Source organism: Ochotona curzoniae, unplaced genomic scaffold, assembly GCF_017591425.1.
Source record: "Ochotona curzoniae isolate NIBS_2020 unplaced genomic scaffold, NIBS_Ocur_1.0 scaffold_4506, whole genome shotgun sequence".
NCBI lineage: Eukaryota > Metazoa > Chordata > Mammalia > Lagomorpha > Ochotonidae > Ochotona > Ochotona curzoniae.
Window position 1 is genome coordinate 4784020 of NW_024467119.1, and position 24125 is coordinate 4808144.

Here is a 24125-nt window from a genome sequence, read left to right on the forward strand (position 1 = left end):
GAAGCCTTCCTGCATCTGTGCTCGGGGATCGTGCAGTCTCCCCGGGTGCTGAGCTAGAGTTGGTCTGCCCTCCCCTGCGAGCAGCACGCAGAGCGGGGGTGGACTGGCAGAATCACGTGTCCAGATGTTGACCATGGCAACATCTGTCAGAGCCTCTCCAGGAGGTGGCTCAAGGCACATGCTTTGGGAAGAAGAAGAAGGAAAACAAAAGATGTACTGATGTATCTGAAAGGCAGGGAAAGTGGTCTGCAGATGGCCAAAGCAGGAGCCAGGCAGTCCACTGGCCTTCCCTATGGACAGCAGGGGCCCAAGCACTGGGCTCCTTTCCAGGTGCGTTAGCAGGGAACTGGATCGGAAGAGGAGCAGCCTTGGCAGGCAGCAGCTAAGCTCACTGTGCCACAATGCTGGCCTCAGAAGTTTTTTTAAATTTTTTGTCCTGTTAATTAAATGTGAATAACCTCCCAAGGAGCCAAAATACGCAGAAACCCAGATTCTGAAATTTTCTACCTTGCAGAGAGAAAACTGGCAGGTAAAGAGAGAATGCAGGAAAGAGGGAAGGAAGAAGAGGAGAGATCGCCTGGAATTCCTGGTTATGGGCCCCTTGGGGAGTACATCAGGGCAGGCCACTAACTGTACGGCTGGGAAAAGCACTTGGCCATGATGAAAAATGCTCTATGTGACAGACACACCTCCTCCAGCATAATAAACAAAGGCCCAGAGCTTGTGCTAATGGGCAGGAAGTGGCAGCCATCAACAGCAAGGACGGTTTTTTATAGGCTCTCTGTTTACCTGATCTTTTCAGAAGAGGAACTTTGCTGTAAACACATCAGCACAAAGGTTTTACTGCTGTCTGCAGAGTGTGCTTTGTCTGGGATGTGAGTGCATGCCTGTTCTTCACGGGAAAGCAGCTCCACAGGTGCCAGGAGCTGCTCTCCAGCACCCAGCAGACCGTACACCCGTGTGTGTGGGCGGGGGGAGGATCGTCCTTGCTGAAGTCGCCTGAGGAACGTGAGAAGAAGAGTCCTTACTAAGCGAAGAGCACTTTCCGTTTGCCCATCAGTGGACGCTGAGGTGGCGTCCACGTCTCGGCTCTGGCGAACACTGCTGCGGTGGACGCACTGTGGTACCTCTTCAAGGCACAGAGCATCATCCAGTCTTAATAGGCGACAGCATGGATAACCCTGGAGGGCATTTCTGTGTGTGAGACAAGTGGTGGGAAGGCACATACTATATGACATACCTGAAACGGACAAATCCACAGACTCAAAGACAAATTGCATGCAGACAGTATAGCCTAATGAGCTAAACTGCACTCATGACATGCAGTGTCTGGGGGTGGGTGGTCCTGCCCCTGCTCCAATCCCGTTCCCATGGAGGTAGCAGAGGAGGGCTCCAAGTCTTAGTTCCTGGCTCCTCCTATGGGAGGCCTGGAGGGAGTTTCTGGCTCCGACTTTGGCCTGACCCGGACTTGGCTGTTGCATGCATTTGGAGAACCAAGAAGCAGATGAAAGCTATTCTTCCTCTTCCCTCACACTCTCCCTTACCACCCCTGTAACTGCCTTTCAAATGAATTGATCCAGTTTTTAAATGCAGACTCACAGTTGCCTGCAGTGGGCAAGAAGGGAAACAGGAGGTGCTGGCCAGGAAGCCAGAGCTTTCGGGGTGAGAGGAACAGCTCCGGGGATGAGCCGTCTGACAGCCGGCGCAGGGAGCAAGACCGTTCCGGACGCTCAACAGGCTTCCGAGAAGGGTAGCTCTTGTGTTCAGTGTTCCCACAATAAAATAAAATTTAAGAAGAGAATAGTGCTTCCTAAACCGGACCTGTCTTTTCTCACTTGTTAGACAACAGCTGATCTTGAACAGGGCCATGGACCCGTGGGCAATTTCAGAGAAGCAAAAACAGAGGGAGCAAAATCCTTTCAAATCAAAGCTTGTGAGATGTCGCGGATGATTTGGAAATTGTTGGCCCGTCATGAAGATAAGTGCACGAGTGTCACGTGCAGGGCTATGCCATGGCTCTGAGGTTCCGGTCAGGGACACAGCAGTCCCTACCTAGTATTTCATGCCTTGCTTTGGAAATTACATAGCAAAGGAGACACCACTACACATATGGGTAGGAAAACGCCTTCTTCACAAAATTTGAGAGGAAATCACAGACCTTTGTACAGAAATCAGCCTGCAAGTTCTAGCAAAGTCTTAGAACGCGGTCAGTCCGACTGCTGTAACAGGAGGGCCTTGCGACACAGGGCAGTCCAACTAGCTGCCTTCGTCTTCCAGAAACATCTTCCTGAAGACAAACCCTAAGCCTCGCTCGGCAGTCACCACCCAACGGAGTTCTGGAGCTAACTCACTTTGGCCTGGATGGAGTCTCCAAGATCTGCTTAGAGGAGAAAACCTACACGAGCTCACGAGGACATCTAGACCAGACTAGTCAGACAGGGTGGCGACACATCATGAGGGTGCAGTCCCAGGCTCCCGCCTCTGCGGGTGTGGGTATATCCCTCTGGAGGTCGTCCACGCTGCCACTGAGTCATGGAGTCAACCCCGTCATCCACTCCTAAGGCGGGGGCTCTTGTGCGGCGAAGGTGAAGTGTACACCCACCGCCCAAACCCTCTCCACCCACAAATCCCTTCCCCTCACATGCTGCTGTAGAAACTACACTCACGTTCAACTCGCAGGGTGCTTTCTAGCCGTTTCTCTCCCTTGAAGTCTAGAATGCTGGTTTATGGAGAGAGTGGGATAACAGGCTTACACACCAGTATCCTTCTCCTGACATTGTTCCCGCCACCCCCTACTGACCCACTGGATGTCCCTGGCCATTGGTCACTGCATCCTCCGCTCTCACTGCACTTACCTCCATCACCTGTCAGCTGCTGTTACCCCAGTTACTGTAGCTTGTGGGTGCACAGAAACACTCGGATTGACTAGGCAGAAGGAACTTCCATGCCAAACATAAAACCCAGTGAAAAATGTAACTTCCATGTTCTTGAATTTAGATACAATTTTGTCTTCTGTAACAAATCACGTTTGAGAAATGAGCAGTATATGTGTGCATAAATTATCTGAAAGAGAATTCAACTTCTAAGAATCATTTCAGATTGCTTGGGGTACATTTATAAGGCATTAAAGCTGATGGGCTCAAAATCAGCTCATCTTGGGCCCGGCACGGTGGGCGAGCAGCTGAAGTCCTCGCCTTGAACACGCCGGGGTCCCATATGGGCACCAGTTCTAATCCCGGCAGCCCTGCTTCCCATCCAGCTCCCTGCTTGTGGCCTGGGAAAGCAGTCAAGGACGGCACAAAGCCTTGGGACCCTGCACCTGCGTGGAAGCCCAGAATAGCTCCTGGCTCCTGGCTCTGGATCGGTGCAGCACCTGCCATTGTGGTCACTTGGGGAGTGAATCATCAGACAGAAGATCTTCCTCTCTGTCTCTCCTCCTCTCTGTATATCTGACTTATCCATTGTTGGGGTCCGTGCAGTAGATGTGGGGGACATAAAGGGGTGAAGAGTGTTCCATTGCAGGCAGGGCCGCAAGGAATTTCCCGCTGTTTGGCAGGGCCCACCCTGCGGATGTCTCTACAACCACCTGAATGCAACTCCACCTTCTTTTGCATGGACACTGGACCACCCTGCGGAAGAATTCTAATCCATCCTGGCATTTGCTACTGTGAGGTTAACCTTTTGCTCAGCCTGAGCTTGGAGGTCAATGTCTTGCAGATAGGGCCCTTTATCATTCCTACTGTCTTGAACCTCTGTCCCCATTGAACCTTTGCTAATCAAGGGATCTAGATTTAGGCCTTCATTCTTTCCTCATTCTTTAGATTCCCCTTTTCTTTGTGATACAAGATTGAATTGTAGGATAAGAATCCTAGCAGGAACTTCTAGGTAATGTTAGCAGGAACTTCTATTGTTTCTAGGTAAAACTAATGGCAGAATTATCCTTAGAAACACCCACTTGGTCATGACGTAAAAAGTCTGAGCCAGAATTTGACTGATTTTGTATAAATAAAGCGGACAGCTTTTGTGCGTCGTCCATTATGATCATGAAGTCCTAGTGGTCTGTCTCTTTCTTTCCTCTTTACGCCTCATCCACGCACCCTTCGCGAGTTCCGAACTCAGCTGGAGCTGGACTCCGGCAATCCATAAAAAAAAATTAGCTCATCTTGTCAACTGACAGAGATAGAATGGAGGCAGGTGCTTGCTTTAGCAGCGAAGACATGGCCTCCCACCTTGGCCCGCCTGGTTCTAGTCCAGGCTGGGGGTCGTGACTCCAGTTTACTGCCGATGCAGACCCTGGCAGGCAGTGACAGGTTCCTAACTCCCCCGAGGGAGACGGACAACACTCTGGGGTTTCCAGCTTCCGGCCCGACCCAGCCTTGTCCAGCCCAGGCTGCAGGGAACACCCCCACCTCACCTCTCCCTGTGTCTCCAGCTGCCAGTCTGCAGAGGAGATACCATGCCTGAAAATGCTCTGAGCAGTCTAGTTTTACGAGCCAGTTACCAGGAACAACAAGGCTGCCATCACTTGGTTCTGACCCCGTGTCAGCCTGCAAGGGTCTCTGAGGGCGCCTTCAACCAGTGGCACCGTGACAATGACAATGATTACACCACAGTGACGAAAGAGAAACTGGTGCTCCAGGCCCTGTGCCGGCATGACGGCTGCTTTCGCTCTGTAGTTTGGTTAGGGTTTCATCCCCGTTCTATTTCAGCAGGCGCTGGGACCCAGCAGAGTTAAAGGGCCCCACACCGTCACACAGTGATAGGGCAGCCAGGATCAGAACCTGAGTCCTCCCGGCTCACAGCTCTGTGCTCAGAGCCTCAACCCTCGGCTACGGCCGGTGGGGCCCACGTGCCCACGGGTCAGAAGGGCGCGGGGCACACTGACACATTCAGTTGGCAGGGAGAAGCTGGCCACGTTTTTGCTCTCTCCATTTGGCACTGAGTCAGCACACAGCGCGCTGAAAGGGAAGCACGCTGGCCAGCCCACCACGTGCTGGCAGACTGTCCTGCCTCCCGACTTCTCTCAGAGAAGACTGTGATGATAATTACAGCAAAGCCAAGTTCTCTAGCCAACACCCACTCTTCTTTCTTCTAAAGGAATCTTCATGTCGTTCATGACATCCATGTGCCTAGCAGGACTCAGACGCTCATCAGGCTATCTCAGCCCAGGCGGCCATGACACAGGGTTCCAGCCATGGAAGGGATGTCCCTTGGTAGGCTACACCTCCTACCTTCATCCTTCCTGCCTCTGGCCTAAGCTCAGCCAAGATGCCTCAAGCAGCCGTGTCCACCTTGTGACCAAATCTACACTCAGGACCTGGGGAAAAAAGTCCTACCTGTCTCTGAATTTCTTGCTGAGAAAAACAAATCTGGCACTTTTTCATTAAATCCATCCAAGTACAATGCAGAAACAATCGTGGATAATCCTAAATTATCAATGGGAAGGCCTCAATACACACATACTTGCATTTCCGGACCCATCCTCAGCTTTCATCTGGAATTACAGATTTTTTTTTTTACCTTGAATTACTCATTTACAAGCTTTACATGCAACCTATCCAAATGGGTCCACCCCTCATTGAGCTTGCCTTTGAAGACAGGATAAAAATGCAGGGAAAAAAATATAAATGACTAATAACAAAAAGTTTTAGCCACAAAAATTTTCTCCAAAACATTTTTGTATGTAAAAACGGGGGTGGGAGGAGGCATCTGGCCTAGAGGCTAAACCTAGCTAGGGTGCCAGCTGCGTGTGCCAGCTTCCACACTCAGGTCTGGCTTCGGACTTAGATCAGGTAACACAGACCCTGGGGGGCTGCAGAAATGCTTCCAGCACCTGGGGCCCTGCCCCCCACCACAGGAGGCCTGGACTGAAGCCTGGGCTCCCAGCTTCAGCCCTTGCCCCACCCCCACGGCTGTAGGTATTCAGGAACAGAACCAGCAGGTGCGAACTGTCTGTCTCTGGAGACCTGGAAGCAGCTCTTGACTTCTGGCTTTGGCATGGCCCAGTCCTGGCCATGGCAGACATTTAGGGAGTGAACCAGCAAATGGAAGATATCTCTTTTACTCCCTCTCTGAAACTCTGCCTTTCAGGTAAACAAGTGGAAAAATCTAAAGGAAAAAATAAATCCAAACAGCACAAAAGTGTTGCTTTTCTTTGCTTCTGACTAATATACCTTACTGTGCCAAACTGTTTCTATAGGTGCCAGGTATACCCAGCTGCTGCCTCATCTCAGTCCCAAGCCAGGTGGGCAGGGCTGTAGTGGCCAGAGCCCCAGGACAGGGTGCCTATTCACTCACTCCATCATCTGCATGTTCCGCAAGGTGAAAAGCATCAGGCAGCACTAGCAGATCTGACAACAAGATGCCACCAAGGCAACCACAGCAATGAGGGGAAATGCAACTTTTTAAAAAAGATTTATTTATTTTTATTACAAAGTCAGATATATAGAGGGGAGGAGAGATAGAGAGGAAGATCTTCCGTCCGATGATTCACTCTCTAAGTGACCAAAACGGCTGGTGCTGTGCAGGCCCAAAGCCAGGGGCCGGGAACCTCCTCCAGGTCTCCCACATGGGTGCAGGGTCCCAAAGCATTGTGCCGTCCCTCGACTGCTTTCCCAGGCCACAAGCAGGGAGCTGGATGGGAAGTTGAGCAGCCAGGATTAGAACCGGTGCCCATATGGGATCCCAGTGCATTCAAGCCGAGGACTTAGGCTGCTAGGCCATGCCGCCAGGCCCGGAAAGGCAACTTTAACAGTACAACAAGCACCCCAAATTTGTTCTCACATACCACACTGCTTTACTCTGAGCCACATGCTGCGTGGTCCACAGTACAGTTCTGTTCACCACCAAGGCACAGGGCGGGTGAGCTGCCCACTCTGTCATGCCACCAGCAGTCGGAGGGGCCAGGACTTGCAGATCAAGCCTTTCCACGGCCAGATGCAGGCGATTCCTGGGCCACTCCCCGCCAGACGACATTCCAGCTTCACAGAGAAGGTCCACACAGAGTTCTGATCTTGTTCTCTACACACAGTTCAAATGGCTGTCCTCTGCCTCTCCCACGACTGCCCTGTGAGCATCTATCACAGTGTATGGAAACTCAGCAGGACCAGGAAAGCAGAACATTCACTGGCATAACTACGTCTCGCTGGTCTTCCTGTACGGCTCCAACACCTGGTAAGCCCACCCAGGGCGCGTGCAGACACAGGACTGGGCCATCACCCACCAGCCCAGAAATCACCCCCGGAGTCTCAGCAGAAAACAAGGTAAGCAACAAGCTGCATGGACCATCCTTACGTTTTAATTTTGTTTTTGCCAACCAGTTACTTACGCTGACTGCATTCCAGAAAAGAATAAGGGAACTGAGAGAAGCTGTCAAGGGAAGCTTGCATGAATAGCAGAAGAAATGAAACACAAAATTTTAAGTGCAGGGCAGCATCAAGAGACATCCTTGAAGTCACAGCATTGTGCCGTCACAATGTGTCAGCTACTCCTGTTCCATAAAGGGGCAAACGGGAGACGGTGAGGGCAAGAACAGTCGTTCTGATCCTTCATCATGACGTGGCCCGTGGGGAACAGGCCAGGACGGGCGCCACGAGCAAGCAGCTCCATCAGAACAGCAGCCCTCCCTTCAGAAGGCATCCGGAGGGATGGCTGAGCATGCGGGTAAAGGGTAAAGGGGCCTGTGGCAGACGTAGAGACCTGGCTGTGTATCCAAGTCCTGGTCCCTTCCTGCGCAGCCGAGTGACCTCGGCACCTTGGACGTGTGCATCAAGCACAGAAAAGCCAGGGGTGGGCCAACTCTCAACAGGAAGCACGATTCTCCCATCAAGGAATAGCTGCTTTTCCCCAAATTTGTTTTTCTGTTTTCCTGACCATAACATGTATGCAAGGCACAAAATATGCCCTGCCATGGGGCCATTAGGAAGCAGAGCCCATCCCCTGGGAGAGCACGGGACCCTGGGGCGGGGTCATACCCAGGCCTAGCTGGCCCTGTTGGCAGGACACTCCAAGCAGCTGGTAAGGGACACAGCACGCCCCAAGCCCTCCATCCTGTCTGAAACGACGGGGACACCACGGCCCCTGGAGGATGCTGCTGGTTTGCGCCCTGGCCACTGCAGCACAGATATTCTCTCCCCCGGCTCTCCCTAGAGAGCGGCCTTCCTCCCAGGTCACACAGGGGCATGTGTCTGTGGCCAAGATCAAGTCTGTCCTCAGGAATGAAGCCTGGTGTCTACAACGGCTGGTGAGAGTGTGCCTATGTGTGCCCACTGTGCCCTCCCCCATGGCAGAGTTCCGTCACACATCCGCTCCACCCTCATGAAGCCTAGGGAAGGATAAAATACATATATATGAGGACTTTCATAAAACCTTTATTTTTAATCCTCCATCTCTAAGGCTACAAAAATTTTCCTACCATGAAAAACAGTGTACAAAAGTGTCTTGAGAGCAAGAAAATGCAATACCCTGAGAGACTATAAATAAACTAATAATAGAAAATATATGCAACACTAGGTCAGCAAACACCTTGGGTGAATATTAAATACATTCGCTTACAGCAAGACTCCAGTTCCAAAAATAATAGCAATACACTAAGTCCACAGAAAAACTAACCAAACACCTCCAGCTGAAACACACTGTCCTTGTCTGTCTCTAAAACTGTGCATCTCAACAACTTCCAAGGAAATGCTCTGAGAGTTTGGGTTTACTTTGAAACAAAGCTCTGTGCTTGGCACTGTGCAAACCGCAATGAATGTTCCCAGCAACAGCCACTTGTGGCCAAGCAAACACACTCACCCTCACTCAGTACTGCACTTAACGAAATGGTAACAGATGCCGGGAGCCTTTCTTTAGCAGAGCTGAAGTTAGCAAATGAGTTCTATGCTGAGCAAGGGACAGCTTCATTTCTGTGGAAAACTGCAGAGGTCAGAGCTGGGCCTGAGGAACCCAGGTGCATTGGATGCTGAGCTGACAGCTCCCAACAGGGACCAGAGCAACAGCTGGCGGATCCACGCAGTGCTGGGCGGAGCCCTCCTCCAGAGGCCAGCATCAACCCAAACACGCACACACTCGGCACACATGGGGAAACTCGCTGCTCTTAAAACCTTTTTGTTTCTCAGAGGTTTCATCCAGACCAAGGAAATCGGCTTTACACAAAATGCAAACTATATTCTGAAACTGATACTAAGAAACACAGGTATCTCTTTGAGTTACACCAGTTTCGTACAGGAAGTGAAACCACCAGGTAGTTTAGTGTTTAATTATGAATGTAACCTGCTTTACCTGGATTTTCACGTATTAGTCAAGACAGTGCCATTTAAATTGAAAATGAAAGAAATAAGAAGTCAAGATATGAATCCCTCCAGGCCTGTAACACATTTTAAATACTTTCAACCTCACCTCTGACACTTGTTCCTGTATTAAGGATGCTGGGGTCCTGGCTGTCTAATCACCTATGGCGCCTATTTCTGTGCCAAGGCACTGGCCATCTGGCCAACCCTCACCTCTGACACTTGTTCCCATGTCACAGATGCCGGCGCCGTCTGGTGCACACTCACCTGTGATCTTCTGCAGCAAAGGGGACAGCTCGGGCTCCTCACACAAGGCCTGGGCCAGAGCTTTCTTCACCCGCTCCTCGGCCTCCTCCAGGGCCCCGTCGGCGGCCTGCTCTCCCGTGACGGAGTAGACGTAGGTGAAGAGGACGAGCAGCTCCTCGGGGCCGTAGTCATCGTGGCTCCGCTGGGAGGCTGGCTTCACCAGGGGCAGCAGCTGGTCCAGCACGGCAGCCGGCGCCGACTCCCCAAGGCTCTGCAACAAAGAGCGAAGGCATGAAGAAAGGTCCCGACACGGGCAGGTCCCTAGCACAGGTGCAGGCTGCACACCTGTGCACGCCGCCTGATGCAGGCCCAGCACCGCACCAGGCAGGATGCTGTTCTAACAGGAACTTATTGGAATAATGAACTAAACTGGCCAATGTTGCCGAGGGCTCAAGATCTTCTCAGGTGGAAGCTGAAAGGAATGTATAACCACCTTCAGCTTTTCCACTAAATTCCTGAGCACGATTTGATAGGGAATCTTGAACTTCCTTAAGGTGATGACACCCCTCACTGCGGGAGCACCTGGCCCGCCTCCAAGGAGCCAGAACACCCTAGCTCGAATCCTGAGATGGGAGATAGAGAAATCCCCACCTTAAATCAGGCGACTGCAGTCCACCTGTAACATAAGATGACCCTCTTAAAGTATAAAACTCCACAATTTGTGTTTAATTCCGAATTGGGAGCCCCAGTCTCACAACCTGCAACTTAACATTACTCTTCCCTAAGTGCTCACTGAGCGCCTGCCAGCTCCACTCCAGGCACTGCTGCCGGGCTAGGAGGCAACGGTGCTGCAACAAATCCCCACTCTCAGAGCGCAGGAGTCTACCCGGGGGGAACAGACAACCGAAACGCTGAAGGCAGCAGATCACAACTGCAGTATATTGAACAGAGGGAAGCCCTGTGGGCAAAAGCAAAGCAAGAAAACACGATGGGAGTTAGGGTGTGTGTGTGTGTGTGTGTGTGTGTGTGTGTGTGTGTGTGTGTGTGTGAAACGGCGAGGGATGATGGGAACTAGGGGTGTGTGAAAGAGAGGGATGATGGGAGTAAGAGTGGGTGTATGTGAAAGAGAGGGATGGTGGGAGTTAGGGTGTGTGTGTGAAAGAGAGGGATGGTGCGAGTTAGGGTTAGCGTGTGATGTGTGTGTGTGTGTGTGTGTATGTGTGTGTGCGTGTGTGTGTGAGAGAGAGAGAGAGAGAGAGAGAGGTGGGAGCAGGGCATGCACTGTTTTACACAGGCAGAATCAAAGCAGGACGGGGATAGTGGGACTGCAGCAAGCCTGAACAAACTCTGCTACAACCAGTGGCTGCTCTTCCACCTTGGGCTGACTGCACACACCGAGCTGGCCTGGTCCTTACACACCTGGGAGAAGTCGCGGCTGCCATCTCAAGCTGAAGGTTCACCACCACATCTCCAGTAAGAGAAATAGCACAAACTATTTGGTTTCTGACTCGAGGCTCAGATGTTCACAATGTACCACGTGCAAATAAAATTCCATGTCCTCGGGATGGATGAGGCACACGTGGGAAAGACACAGCTGAGGCCGCGTGGCGGTCATGGCGCAGTGGGACTTGATGCACCAGTTATACACACACAGGCCTGGGGGAGAGCCTAGGCCGCCCCGTGAAGGCCCCGCCAGGGCCCCCCGTGAGCTCTCTCTCTCTCTCTCTCACACACACACACACACACACACACACACGCGCGCGCGCCTCGGGGAGAGCCTAGGCCGCCCTGTGAAGGCCCTGCCAGGGCCCCCGCAAGCTGTCAGCAGTGATAGAGACAAGGACCCGAGCACTGGGCTGCTGAGGGACAGCCATAGAGGCTCGGCTTGCATTCTGCTCTTCCCTCTGTCGCCAGCTCCCAGGCTGATGGGAAGCAGGCCTCCTTTGCTTTATATCCCATTTCTAAAACGCAGCTGCACATGTGAAGTATGGGTCCTACAGGAGCCTTGTGGCTCCCTGCCTGGCGTGAGAGCGTTTCTTGGAGTGTGGTTATAAAACAGGAGACAGGGCGGGATAAACACCCACGTGTGAAGGTGCGCCAGCCACTGATGGCTGTGCCCTTCAGGGCTGCACTGCCAAGCCACCAATCTACACGTGCTCTCCAGAGCGAAAGGCCCTCATCACTATCCCTTCCGTGGATGCCTTCTGAGCACACCAACATCCAACGTGACACTGAAACTGCACTCAGTGCAATCCCAAGGTGTCCCAACTGAGCTGCACACAGACCCAGGGACCAGTCTTAGAGGGCATGTGAGACGGCCTAAGATAGACTTTTATTTCAGAAGGCCAGAGTACAGTCCTGACTTCCCCATAACTGGTTCCCAGGGTTCCCAGCACCTCCTCTAGGAGGCAACATGGCCTGAGCAGAAGATGGTGGAACAGTAAGTCACGTGATGCTTGGACCCCTTTTTACTTCTGCTCCCCGCCCTTCCTCTTACCACTGGAGGTGGAAGGCAGCGATGCCCACGCCTACTGCTGGCTGCTCAGAAGAGAGAAGCCCCACGGTCCTACAGCCAGCCGGCCCAGAAACAGCCGTGGACAAACATCGTCACGTGGCTGGCATACACACGTGCTTCCCGATTCGGTGGGGCGGGGCGGGAATCTGGAAGTAACCACACTCTGCCCAGCCTTGATGACTCCAGCAAAGGCAACACAGACTGCAGGGTACAGACCACCTCCTGGCCAGAGCCAACAGCAGGGATGGGGCCCTCCCAGGCAGCAGGCACCTGCCACCAGCCAGGCTGGACGGGGCAAAGCGATCCTGAGCCAAGTCGGCCCAGCAGGAAAGCCCAGCCAGCCTGGTGCCCCACGATGACCATGTGGCCCCCAGCTGGATGTACGACTATTTCCTGGCTATCTCTCTTCTTAGAATGTGGCTTCAACAAGATGGAAGGGGAAGACCAGGGACTCCTGAGGATGAGGCTTCTTGCAGGTGTGGGAGAGGGCGGGCCTGGCCTTGGAGGCTGCCTGTATCCTGGGATAGGCATCGAATCACCATGGGCAAGCTGTTTACCTCCTCCAGGTCTCATGGCCCTCACCTGGGCAGTGCAAATGACAGTATGAGCACCTGGATCTTACACAGTCTCCTGCCATGGGCACCCACTCACACAGATCTGGGACAGCGGTCCTGTGAGGACTCACACAAAAGGTAACCCATGTCAGCCCAGGGCTAACTTTGGGGCAAACACCTTGTCTCCCTCAGGAATACATTGGAACAGTGCCTACTTCACTGGGCAGTTCCTGGGACTCAGCAACAGAAGGAGGGCCCGTAGCACAACAGCCAGCGTACAGCCCAGCGCTACCAGCCCTTCCTGCACACATCGCCCAAGCAGGCGGCAGGGGTGACAGAGTGGCCATTGGAGCAAGGAGATCTGGGAACAGGCTTGGTGCCTCCAAGGAGAAGCACCTGCAAACATGAGAACTCAAGATCAACAGTGAGGAAAAGGCCAAGGGAAACCCCAAAGCCATGGAACACCGCCATTACAACAGGGTACGTGCAGTGGGCATGACAAGCATGGGCGGCCCAAAGTGACTTTTCTGTGAAGCACGCAGGGCTGTGCTGCCATGCACTGTTCTGTCCACAGGCCTGCCTGTGGGAAGAGAGCCTGGGACTGCATGCTGAGCGACTGCATGCTGTGAGTTTATCAGCAGTCTTGTGTGCCTTACTCTTGCCTGCATCCCCTTGTCACGCCAAAGGCCCTCCAAAGCATTCACCATGCTCTACAGAGCACCTCGGCAGTGAATTCAGATGCCTCAGCCAAGCGAGGCTCAGCCTTCCCCACATGAGTGGCTGCCAAGCAGGCTGGCCTGGCCCCACATCGGCCCTTCCCTGGGCCGAGGACGGAGACACTTCAGAGCCTCTAGGGCTCTTAAAGACTCAGCTGGAGAACCCACAGCCCCCCACCCCATGCCTGAGCCCATGCCGGTGTGTGAGTCTCACCTACACTGCAGGTGGGGGCCAGAAGGGGTACCCAAGACCCCTCTGCCTGAAACCTTGCCACTACTTGCCAGGAGCTTTGTCTCTAAGACTGTTTGTTTGCTTATTTGCTTGCTTTAAGCCACAGTTATTTATCTGAAAGATAGAAAGATGAATCAATTTTCCAGCAACTGGCTTACTCCCAAAACACCCTCAATAGCCAGGGCTGGGCCAGGCAAAAGCCAGGAGCCAGGAGCTCCATCTGGGCCTCCCATGCGGATGGATGGAACCCTGGGACTCGGGCCATTGTTTGCTGCCTCCCAGGCTCATCAGCAGGAAGCTGGATTGGAAGCAGAAGTGGAATTCTACTGCACTTGGATAAGGAAGCAGAGGCTTAACCCACAGTTGCCCTACCCCCAGGCTTTTGGTTTCCCAAAAGTCTGTGTCCTTGGAGAATAGACTTTTCTTTAGACAATTTGGTTTGTGCTTAAGAGTGATGCCTGGAGGAGGCATGCATGTGTTGACAAATGCCCCCACAAACTGGGTATTCATACTATGTCCCAACAGCATGTTTGGTGCTGTCTTCCGGCCATGCAAGGTACAGGGCAGGACCCGAGTTGAGGGGTTTCCTGCTGGGGATGAGAGAAAACAGTCGAGACCTTGAGTAAACACACCCTCACTTAGAAACACACCCCAATGCCTGAACAGGTAGGCTGGTTCTCACTGAACAGGACTTGGTTGCTCACGTCCACAGACGTCAAACCCTGAGGTTAGGGTTAGTGGGTGCTGGGTTGAAGCACGGACACGATGTCACTGTGGCACCTGGAGGGTGGCCTGGGCACAGCATTTCCTGCTACAGTGGGTTAGCCCTCACAAGAGGGCACACTGTCAGGCCCTCGGTGCTCCTGGGCTCCCACGTGCCTGTCCCCCCATGGGGGCTGTACTGCCGCCCATGCCCTGGGAGCCCCCTTGCTGGCAGAGCCTTCCCAGCAGGTCGTGAGCAGCTGACTGGTGGCCAAAGCATGCATCAGCAGAGACTCCGCAAGGTGCAGCACTGGATAGAGAAGCTCCAAGAAAGGAGCTGCAGGAGGCGCCCCGGCTGCCCCTCGGCAGGCACTAACATACGCCAAGAGCAGAATCGACAGAGTAGGCCTCCCCGCGGAACCCACACTGACCCCTACCGCATCACAAGGGAAGTCCACAGGTGTGGCTAAGGTTACAGACCCTGAGAGGACAGTGCCCTGCCTCGTCCCAGCAAGCCTGTTCTGGTCACACAGTGCTTACAGTGGGGCATCCGTCGGCTGTAGTGAAGGGAGGGGTGACTGAGGCGTCAGAGAGTCAGCACTGTTGGCTGTGAGGTCCACGTGGTGGCCAATGGGGACCGGCAGGGCAAGCAAGCCGACCTCCTGAGAGCGTCCAGGAAGCTCCGACACCATCCCCAAGTCAACCCGGGACACCTGTGGCACTGTGAGGACACAAGCTTGTATGGTGGAAAGCCAAGACACACATGGCAATCACCTAGGGTGGCAAAAACAAAGTAACACACGTGGGTGGTGAGAGGTGGGGTGCAAGCAGCCCAGCACACGGTGGGGTGATGGGGCTGCACCCTGAGGTAAGAGATGGGGCCACGTGCAGGTGCTAACTGGGAGGATCCCACCCTCCCTGGGGCAGGCAGGAGTTCAGCCCCCAGGGCTCTTCTTAGTCCTTCCGTCTCCCCAGGGACTCTTCCAAGCAGGACCTCAGTGGGTGCCAGCAGCCTGATGTCTAATCCCTCACCTTCCAGGGCCCACACATTTCTGCTCACCACCTGCTACTGAGTCCTAGATACTGGAGTACTTCAAAAACCCCATAGGAAATGGAGTCCAAAGATTAGTTTAGTGCATAAAATAAACAAAAAACACCATATTGAAATCCAAGCAGAGGGTTCTCAAAAAGTTGACATGTGGATTATGAGGCTCGAATTGTGGCATAGTGAGGTAAGCTGCTGCCTGCCTGCCTGCCTGCCTGCAGCACCGTATCCCATACTGGTTCAAGTCCCAGGTGCTCCACTTCCCATCCAGCTCCCTGCCTGGGAAAGCAGCTGAAGTCCTTGGGCCACTGTGCCTTCACGGGAGATCCAGACGAAATTCCTGGCGTCAGGCTGGCCCAGCCCTGCTGCTGAGGCCACCTGGGGAGTGAACCAATGGATGACCTCTGACCCCATCCTCCACCCCGTAACTGTGCCTTTCAAATAAATTAAATGAGAATCTTCTTAAACATGTGTATTATGAAAAAACGATGTGTGCACTGAAACATTTTTTGCATCAAAATAAACATGCTTCAATTGCATTTTCCTTGAAATTCTCCACGTTCCCTCATGTTCTGATACAGAAGCACAAAACGGAGACAGGACTCCACAAATGCCTGAAGGAGGGGACAGCCAGCCAGCACTGTCCAGGAGGTGACACACAGCAGAGGCAGAGACACGGCGCACCCGGAGCTGGCTGCACTTCTGCCGTGGGCGCCGTGACCAGCACCCTTGCATCCAGAAGCATGGGACACACACCAGCTTGCTTAGTGTGGCCAGCCATCCCTGAGATTCCAGAGACCTTTGCAGAGTTCATAAGGTCAAAATTCTTTTTAAATACTAACACGCTCTTGGCCCTTTTCACTGTGTGGGTGTGCACACCTGTACCAACAGAGCAAAATTATGCCAAGTGGAACTGCTGGTAATTTAACACGGATCCAGGCCGAGGCTCCAGACTGGGCCAACAATCAAGCTTTCATTACCCTTCTGGTTTGTACTCACAGTTAGAATATTTGAAGGTGCCGGTTTCAGTTAATGACTTATCCACTTACAAATGCCTTCAAAAGCAGAAAAACACGAAACTGCGGACTTCCCACCTCTAACATTCTTGATCTTTGTGTGGTAAAACAGAAACCATGCAGGCTGCACGTCAGCACCGCCTAGGAAAGCACCTGCAGAACTGCCAGTTACAGAATCAGCTGCTTCCCCCCTCAGTACCACCGTTACTTGAAAGGATGACAACAGATCACCATGATGGAGACCTCAGTATTTGGTAGATATTCCCAACAATAACTCAGCTCCCTGCCAATGGTTTGGGAAAAGCTGTTACAAGACAGCCCATGTGTTTGGGTCCCTGCACTCACATGGGAGGCACAGATGAAGCTCCTGGGTTCGGCCTGGTTCAGCCCTACCAGATGTAGCCATCTAGGCAGTGAACCAGCTGGTGGAAGACCTAAATTTCTCTATCCTCCCTGTCTGTGGTTTTTTGAATGAATAATAAATGTCTTAAAAATGAGCGAAATTGGTCCAATGCAGTAGCCTAGTGGCTAAGTTCCTCATCTTGCCCGTGCCGGAATCCCATATGGGTGCCAGTTAGTGTCCCGGCAGCCCTGCTTCCCATCCAGCTCCCTGCTTGTGGCCTGGGAAAGCAGTCGAGGACGGCACAAAGCCTTGGGACCCTGCACCCGTGTGAGAGGCTCCTGGCTTTGGACTGGCTCAGCTCTGGCTGTTGCGGCCACTTGGGGAGTGAATCAGTGGATGGAAGATCTTCCTCTGTTTCTCCTCCTCTCTGTGTATCTGACTTTCCAATAAAAATAAATAAGTCTTAAAAAATGAACAAAATAATCTTTTCCATCAAGAAAAACAACTGACGTATTTTATCATCAGTGACAAAATTCTGGCATTTAAGTAAAATTTTAGATTTTGGAAAATCTGTATCTCCTATGGCCAAATTTTCTACTCTTGGAGACCTTTCTGAGGATATCAGCAGTGACATTAAAATTCGAATTTTTTGAATTATATAATAACATGTCAATATCTGCAAGATCTGAAAAATCCGTCCAACCAAGGCTTCCCAAACAACCAATACATGGCGAAAGAAAACCAGGCAGAAGCAGATCTGTCCAAAATACCACATTATCTGACGCTGTGGATTTTAACGCAGAAGCATGCAAAAAGCTCATTATTATGGCTTTGGTTTCCCTGTTACAACTCACCATCAAAAAATCACTACTTACAGAATTGGGATATGATATCAGGAAAGAATACCCACAAAGATCTGGGCCACAAAAACACTGCTCACCTTCCCATGTATCTGCGACGCTGGATTTTATCACACACTTTTGCAAAACAACATAAGGCAGCTGACTGGATGAGAAAGCAAAGACTTTGGCTGTTTTCTGTCAGTAAGACATTAAAAAGATTTTCAAAAACATAAACCAGCCCCAGGTGGTGAGCGCAGCAGTGACGACCCCAGCTAGGATGCTTGTGTCTGCTCTCAGAGCATGCACTCGGCACCTGGCTGCACCTCCTCCACAGACCCTGGGAAGCAGTGCTGAGGGTGACGGAGTCCTGCCCTGGTCCCTGCAGGTACCCGGATGTGAAACACCAGATGGCAGCCTGCCTCTCAAACAGTTAATACAAATGTCTCCTTGCCATTGCCACTTTAAAAAGAATGTATTACTTTTTTAAAAACGATGTATCAATATTAGCATGTAATAGGTCTATTATTTTCAAAGGAATAAATACTGCTAAAGTTCTTAGCTTTCACTGCTAACATGAGTATCAATATTTACTAATTTGAGAATGTCACGTAGTAAAAAGAAAGTCAGCTTTTTTTCTTTCAGGATTTACTTCATTTATTTGAAAGACAGAGTTAGAGAGAGGGAGATTTTCAACCCACTAATTCATGCTGCAGTGGTCAGGGCCACGACAAGCTGAAATCAGGAGCTCCAATTTCATCTGAGTTTCTATTGTGGGTGGCAGGCACTTGGGCCGTCCTCTGCTGCTTTCCCAGGCACATTAGCAGGGAGCCAGATCGGAAGTGGAGCAGCTGAGGCTTCCTACATGATGCCGGCATTACAGGCAGCAGGTGAGCCTACCGTGCTTCCACTAGGTTTGCTCTGAAAGAGGAAGGCTGAGTGAGGAAACGAAGGAAGGTGGCGTCTCTGGGTCACAGCCTTGCTCTTGGCTGACTTGGACTCCGTGGGAGTGGCTCAGACGCTGTGCGTGCTCGCTCATGTAGCATGTCCAGGGCAGGGTCCAGCCTGCACCACCCAGCTCCTCCTGGACCACAGGGTGAGGTGAACTTGTGTGAATATTAACTCATCCAATGCATGGATGTCCGTCTAAGGCCAGCCAAATGCCTGTTAGACTTTCCTCCATTTGTGTATCTCACCTGCAAATTCACATCAAAATGGATGAAACTGACACTGACATCTGCACGCCCTCCTTCCCCCCCCACTTCACTATTGTTCAGGCTCGCCCTCTGCTGTTGCATGTGGCTGTCAACGGTCCCCATCAGAAACCTGAGCTCCAGCGGGGTTCTCCTTTGTCCCTGTCACAGCTAAGCAGCAATCGGGTCCTGATGACCTCACCTCTCCATGCGTTCTCCCGCCAGCTCAGCTGCAATCTATAGCCATGATGTCTTTCAGGATAAAATGAAAACTTAATCCACAGAGTAGCACTTAGTGCTGAATGCCACCTCCAGGCAAAGCCCATCCTCGACGTCTGCCTGTTTTGCCTGCTTGGCCCTCACCCGTCATGGGCACCTCCCTCCCAGATGCGGTTCAGCCTGGCTGAGCTCCTGGCACTTGCCTCTGGGCTTGGGCACATACCACCTCCCTGCCCAGGATATCTTTATTCCCTCTTTCCAAGTGGGAGCCAAGATTCAACTCCAGCGTCATCTCAGATGGCCCCTAGTGAGGGCAATGTGTCTAACTGATGAGTCCAGAGGCGCCGCCGCCATCCCACCACAGTCTTTCCACCTAGAACTTTCTGATTCATCCAGGCCTGCCTCCATTCAAAGACCAGCACGTTCCTGACGACAGAATCACATCTTATTCCCAGCACCATCTCCAGGGCCCAGCTTGTCCTATGCATGCCGATGAAACTAAACTCATCTCTACAATGAAGTAGATGACATCAGAAAAAGAAATGATGACCCTACTTAATCCTCATCACGCTGCAGCACAGGTGTGCTTGTGTCAGAGATGACTGAGCGTGGTGAGCGAGTGAGCTGGGATGTGCTCCAAGACCGTCTTCGAAACCCACATCCGTTCTACCATCACCTCCTACTGGGAGAAGGGGAATCTAGGTGTTTGGGGGAAGAGGGGTTCCGACTAGGCCAACCAGCCCAAGGAAACTGCTCATCAGGCGATATGCAAGCTGCACAAAGCAAGGTAAAAGAACGCGAGCACATCAGAGGGCATCCGCTAACCTACTCTGATAAGGCAGATGATGGACCCCAGACCCTCAGTCAGGGTTCACCCCTCCAGGGCAGACACAGGTGCTTCCAGTCTCCAATGTTAAGAGCCTGATGTCACCATGCCACCAGGCCAGGGGAAGCTGGTACCCCTGAGCCAGCAGCCTCCAGTTCTGTCAGTCCCAAGCAGCATTGCTTGTGTGCATCTGCCAGCAGGTGGAAGGGGAGACATGCTGAAGAGTTGTGCACGGACAGGAATCTCACGTGGAGGTCAGCAGAGAGGAAACAAGCAGTCTCCAGGAGCAGCAGAGCTACAGGGACAGAATGGGAGCGTGGCATGGGCCTCAGCTGACAAGCCACAGGAAGCGCTGGGGCTGCACCAACAGTGGGTGGGCAAGGCGTCCGCACAAGGCTGCTCGCTTCCAGAGCCCGGTGCAGCAGAAGGGAGGGACGGTGCAAGGGAGCATGGAGCGTCGGCAGGGCAGGAGCCAAAGCGTTCAGGACGAGGACTTCCACTTTGTGTCTAAGATGACTCTGCAGAGGGGTGGAAGGGGCTTTGAGCAGGGACTGGGACGATCTCTGTGCTGCTCATTTTCAACACCTGAATTACCAGTTTATGAAGAGGGGACAGTGTGCAGGGGCAGCGTGCAAGCAGGAGAGCCAGCAAGCAGTCTCAGCGAGCCAAGCGCTGCGCCACGGGGCCCGAGCCAAGGCGGCTGTGCCGGCGGAGTGAGCACGGGTGGGATGTGCAACTATCAGGATGAAGCCGGCAGTGTGCCGAGGGGCTGAGCATGCAGTACTGGAAAGAATGGGCCTATAATCACTCCAAGGGTTTTGGAGGGAGCTTCAGAGATGGCAGCAGTGGCTCAAAGAGAGCAGGGGGCAAAACTGGCCTGCAAGGCAAGGTGGGCAGGCCAGAGCCTGGGCAGAACACAGCCAGGAGTCTGGGTCAGAAGGACCAGTAGGTTGGGACCCAGGCGGCGGCCAGCCTCTGCTCCTGGGCAGCAGATTCCCAGGCAGGGAGAACAGCATGGCCCTGCAGGGGGCATGGATGCTACACACTTTCTCAGCTAAAAATGCCACTGAGAGCAAAGAGGGGTGTGTTCACACAATGGACTGTTGCACGACCAAGAAAACAAACGAGCTCGAACTCCCCAAGGACAGAGGAACTCTCACAAAGAAGTCAGGAGGGATAAATACTTCCTTGGGAGGGGGTGGATCCGAGGGAGCAAAGTGGTAGGGGAGTGATGAGGGGGGCTCCCAAGGGCTGGTGACCACCAAAACATCGGTCCAGGCCTTACTTCTGGCCTCCCGGCAGACCTGAGCTGTCTCCTGGGAGTTCTTCCTGCCATCCTCATTTCTCCAAGGCAGAAGCAGGAAAACCTAAGGCATGAACACGGTCATCAGGTATGCAAGCTGGCAGCAGGCACCTTGGCCAGGGGACGGGTAAGACTCCATTTCAGGAAAGGATGGTAAAAGCTGACTGCTCGGCTAATGTGCCAGGAAAACCTTCTCTCACCTCTCGGGAGTCACATTGTCACTGTTTTGCTGACAGGACCGCCAAGTGGGACAGGCTGTTTTCTATGGGTAGACCAGCAGCGCCACAGGCCATGTGAGAGATGGGGATGAACCACTTATGCAGTGAATAGGACATGTCCCAGGGGCAGCTAAGAACTGCGCGGCCAACAGACCACTGGCCATCTGTCTTCATCCAGTCCCCTTTACAGATGTGGGGGCTCCTTTCAGGCCACCGTCCATCAACCATGATGACTGAGCACCACGTGAAAACCCAAGTTCTTAAAATGCAACTGTCCATGCTGCAGGTTTCCTGCTGGTTCCATTGGTGCTCAGATTGGGCCTGCCAGCCATCAAGGGAGCCAATAAAAGCATCAGAACAGGTCACCGTTGTGCTCTCCAAGTTCTTGTTGCTCCTGCAGCCAGCGCCAGCTCAGCCCACTCCATGCCAGGCTCCTGGGGAACCCTCCTGCAGCCAGTGCCAGCTCAGCCTGCTCCATGCCAGGCTCCCGAGGAACCCTCCTGCAGCCAGCGCCAGCTCAGCCTGCTCCATGCCAGGCTCCCGGGGAACCCTCCTGCAGCCAGCTTAGCCAGCCCACTCCATGCCGGGCTCCCGGGGAACCCTCCTGCAGCCAGCGCCAGCTCAGCCTGCTCCATGCCAGGCTCCTGGGGAACCCTCCTGCAGCCAGTGCCAGCTTAGCCTGCTCCATGCCAGGCTCCTGGGGAACCCTCCTGCAGCCAGCTTAGCCAGCCCACTCCATGCCGGGCTCCCGGGGAACCCTCCTGCAGCCAGCGCCAGCTTAGCCTGCTCCATGCCAGGCTCCTGGGGAACCCTCCTGCAGCCAGCGCCAGCTTAGCCAGCCCACACCATGCCAGGCTCCTGGGGAACCCTCCTGCAGCCAGCACAGCTCAGCCGGCCTGCCCCATGCCAGGCTCCTGGGGAACCCTCCTCAGACAACCAAACTGCCCATGCAATCTGTGAGTTAGAACCCCACTCATGTTGCTCTGCTCCCACCCTGCTAGCTCCTTAGGTCTGGATCCAGCAGCAAGCATCCAAGTCTTAGCAGGTGTGAATGATGTCATTTCGCTGACCCCAGAGAAGGAGCCACATGGGGCAGGGAGAGGAGGGAGAGCAGATGAAAACGTCAAGTCCAGCTGCTTCAGCGGGGAGGGCAACCCTGACTCCCAGCACCCACGGAGCAGGCGAAGACTGTAGACTGACTAGAGGAGGGAGAGCACAGCCAGCAACGCAGTGCTCTCTGCAAACCAGAACGTTCTCTTCTGCCCCATCTTGGCTCACTATGCACTGTGCGCTGGCAAGCTGCAAGGAGAGGGCTCTCCAACTGGCCACGGCCTCCCTCCTGAGAGTGTCCACATGAGGAACATTCATGCTGTCCTCACGGATGTCCTCTCCTGTACGACCCTACCTGGAAGGAGCTCAGCCAGCAGCTAGGCAGGCTGGCGAGGCCTTTTCCTGGTCCTTCTGGAATGCTGTCTGCTCCAGAGAAGGGCTGCTTGCTGGAACGGGGCGAAACAGTAGACTCTTCTCGTCCTGAAATGGCCCCCAGAGTCCCACCTGAAACTCAAAGATGCTTTTCTAGCCCCAGAGGTGAGCCATTTCTCTGGAGACAGGAATTCCTGGTGGCCAGAGCTGGGCTGACAAGGTCCGCAATGGGAGGAAGAGGAGAGGCAGGTTCGGGAGGATGGGAGACTCTCCATCTCTTCTGGCTCACAGCTGGAGGACGCCCAAGCACATCAGCCCGGGACAGGAACTACACACAGCAGGCGCCAGTTCCTGTATGGCTGCTCCACTGCAGATCCCACTCACCGCTACATGCACCTGGGAGAGCAGCAGAGGATGGCCAAGCGCTCGGGCCCCTGCAGCCCTGTGAGACCTGAACAGAGCTCCTGGCTTTGGCCCAGCTAAGGCCTGGTTGCTGCAGCCACTTGAGCAGTAAACCAAAGGAACAGCCCACCTGCTCCCAGGAAGTACAGAGCTGCAGTGTAAGGTCAACTCACACATCTGGCTCAAGTTCAGGGCTGTGCCCTCACCAGATTTTCACTCAGCTGAGTGACTGAGTGCCAACCATAAAGCAGGACACGTTTGCCACATGCTTACACTCCTCTCCACAAGGGTGCTTCTGTCCAGAAGGGCTTAGGGGCCAGCCTCCTGGAGACCCATAGCTCACCACCTTAGCCCCGAGACCTGGCCACTCAGGCAGCAGCCCTGGAGCCACAGTGGCATTTCCCACTCCTTCTGATACCCAGGACACCCTGACAAGGTCCCGTCACTCCCACTCTGCACAAGCCCAGCATCTGCCCACCCCATGGGTTTGTGGTGCCCACGAGGACTTGGCACGGCCCCTGTGGAAGGACGGGTACTGAGCTCTCTCGGGAACATGCATGAAGAACACTGAAAGTCCAAGAGACTGGGGGAACCCACGGGAAAGCTGCCCAGCATCCTGCCATCTTCCCAGCTGTCGCTCTGGCTCCCAGTGCAGCTGTGGCCAGCTTGGAATCGGGTCTTTCTGTCAGCCTCACTCCCTTTCTGCCCCAGCTTCCTTCTCCTCACTGCTGCCCTGGACTGTACCCCGTCTCTCTCAAGGCTTCTCTGTGCATGGTTACTGCAGAAAAGGGAATGGATCCTGGCCATGAAGGTGAGCCGGGCAAGCAGAAGGGTCCAACTCTGCTGCGCATGTGCGGACTCAGCAGGTGCCCACCTGTGTTTGTTGCAAGCGCAGCCCATCCTTGGGGAAAGGGCACTCTGCCAGCGTTCATACAAACATTGACCATGGATGGTCTCAAGACTGCTGGAGTTCACGTCCCAGAGAGCACAGACATGCGCTGTTGCTCCCTCCACGCTCAGCTCTGCCTCCCTCTGCAGGTCTACTTA

General features: G+C 53.4%; 1 protein-coding gene across 2 annotated transcripts in view; it reads right to left on the minus strand.

Annotated features, from left to right (window-relative positions):
• The window catches only part of SCFD2 (sec1 family domain containing 2), a 276472-nt gene that overhangs the window by 115530 nt on the left and 136817 nt on the right, over positions 1-24125 (minus strand). For both annotated transcript variants that reach the window (XM_040966516.1, XM_040966515.1), the window contains exon 5: positions 9555-9804. In XM_040966516.1, coding sequence (XP_040822450.1) covers positions 9555-9804 — 250 coding nt within the window. The remainder of the gene's footprint in view (positions 1-9554; positions 9805-24125) is intronic.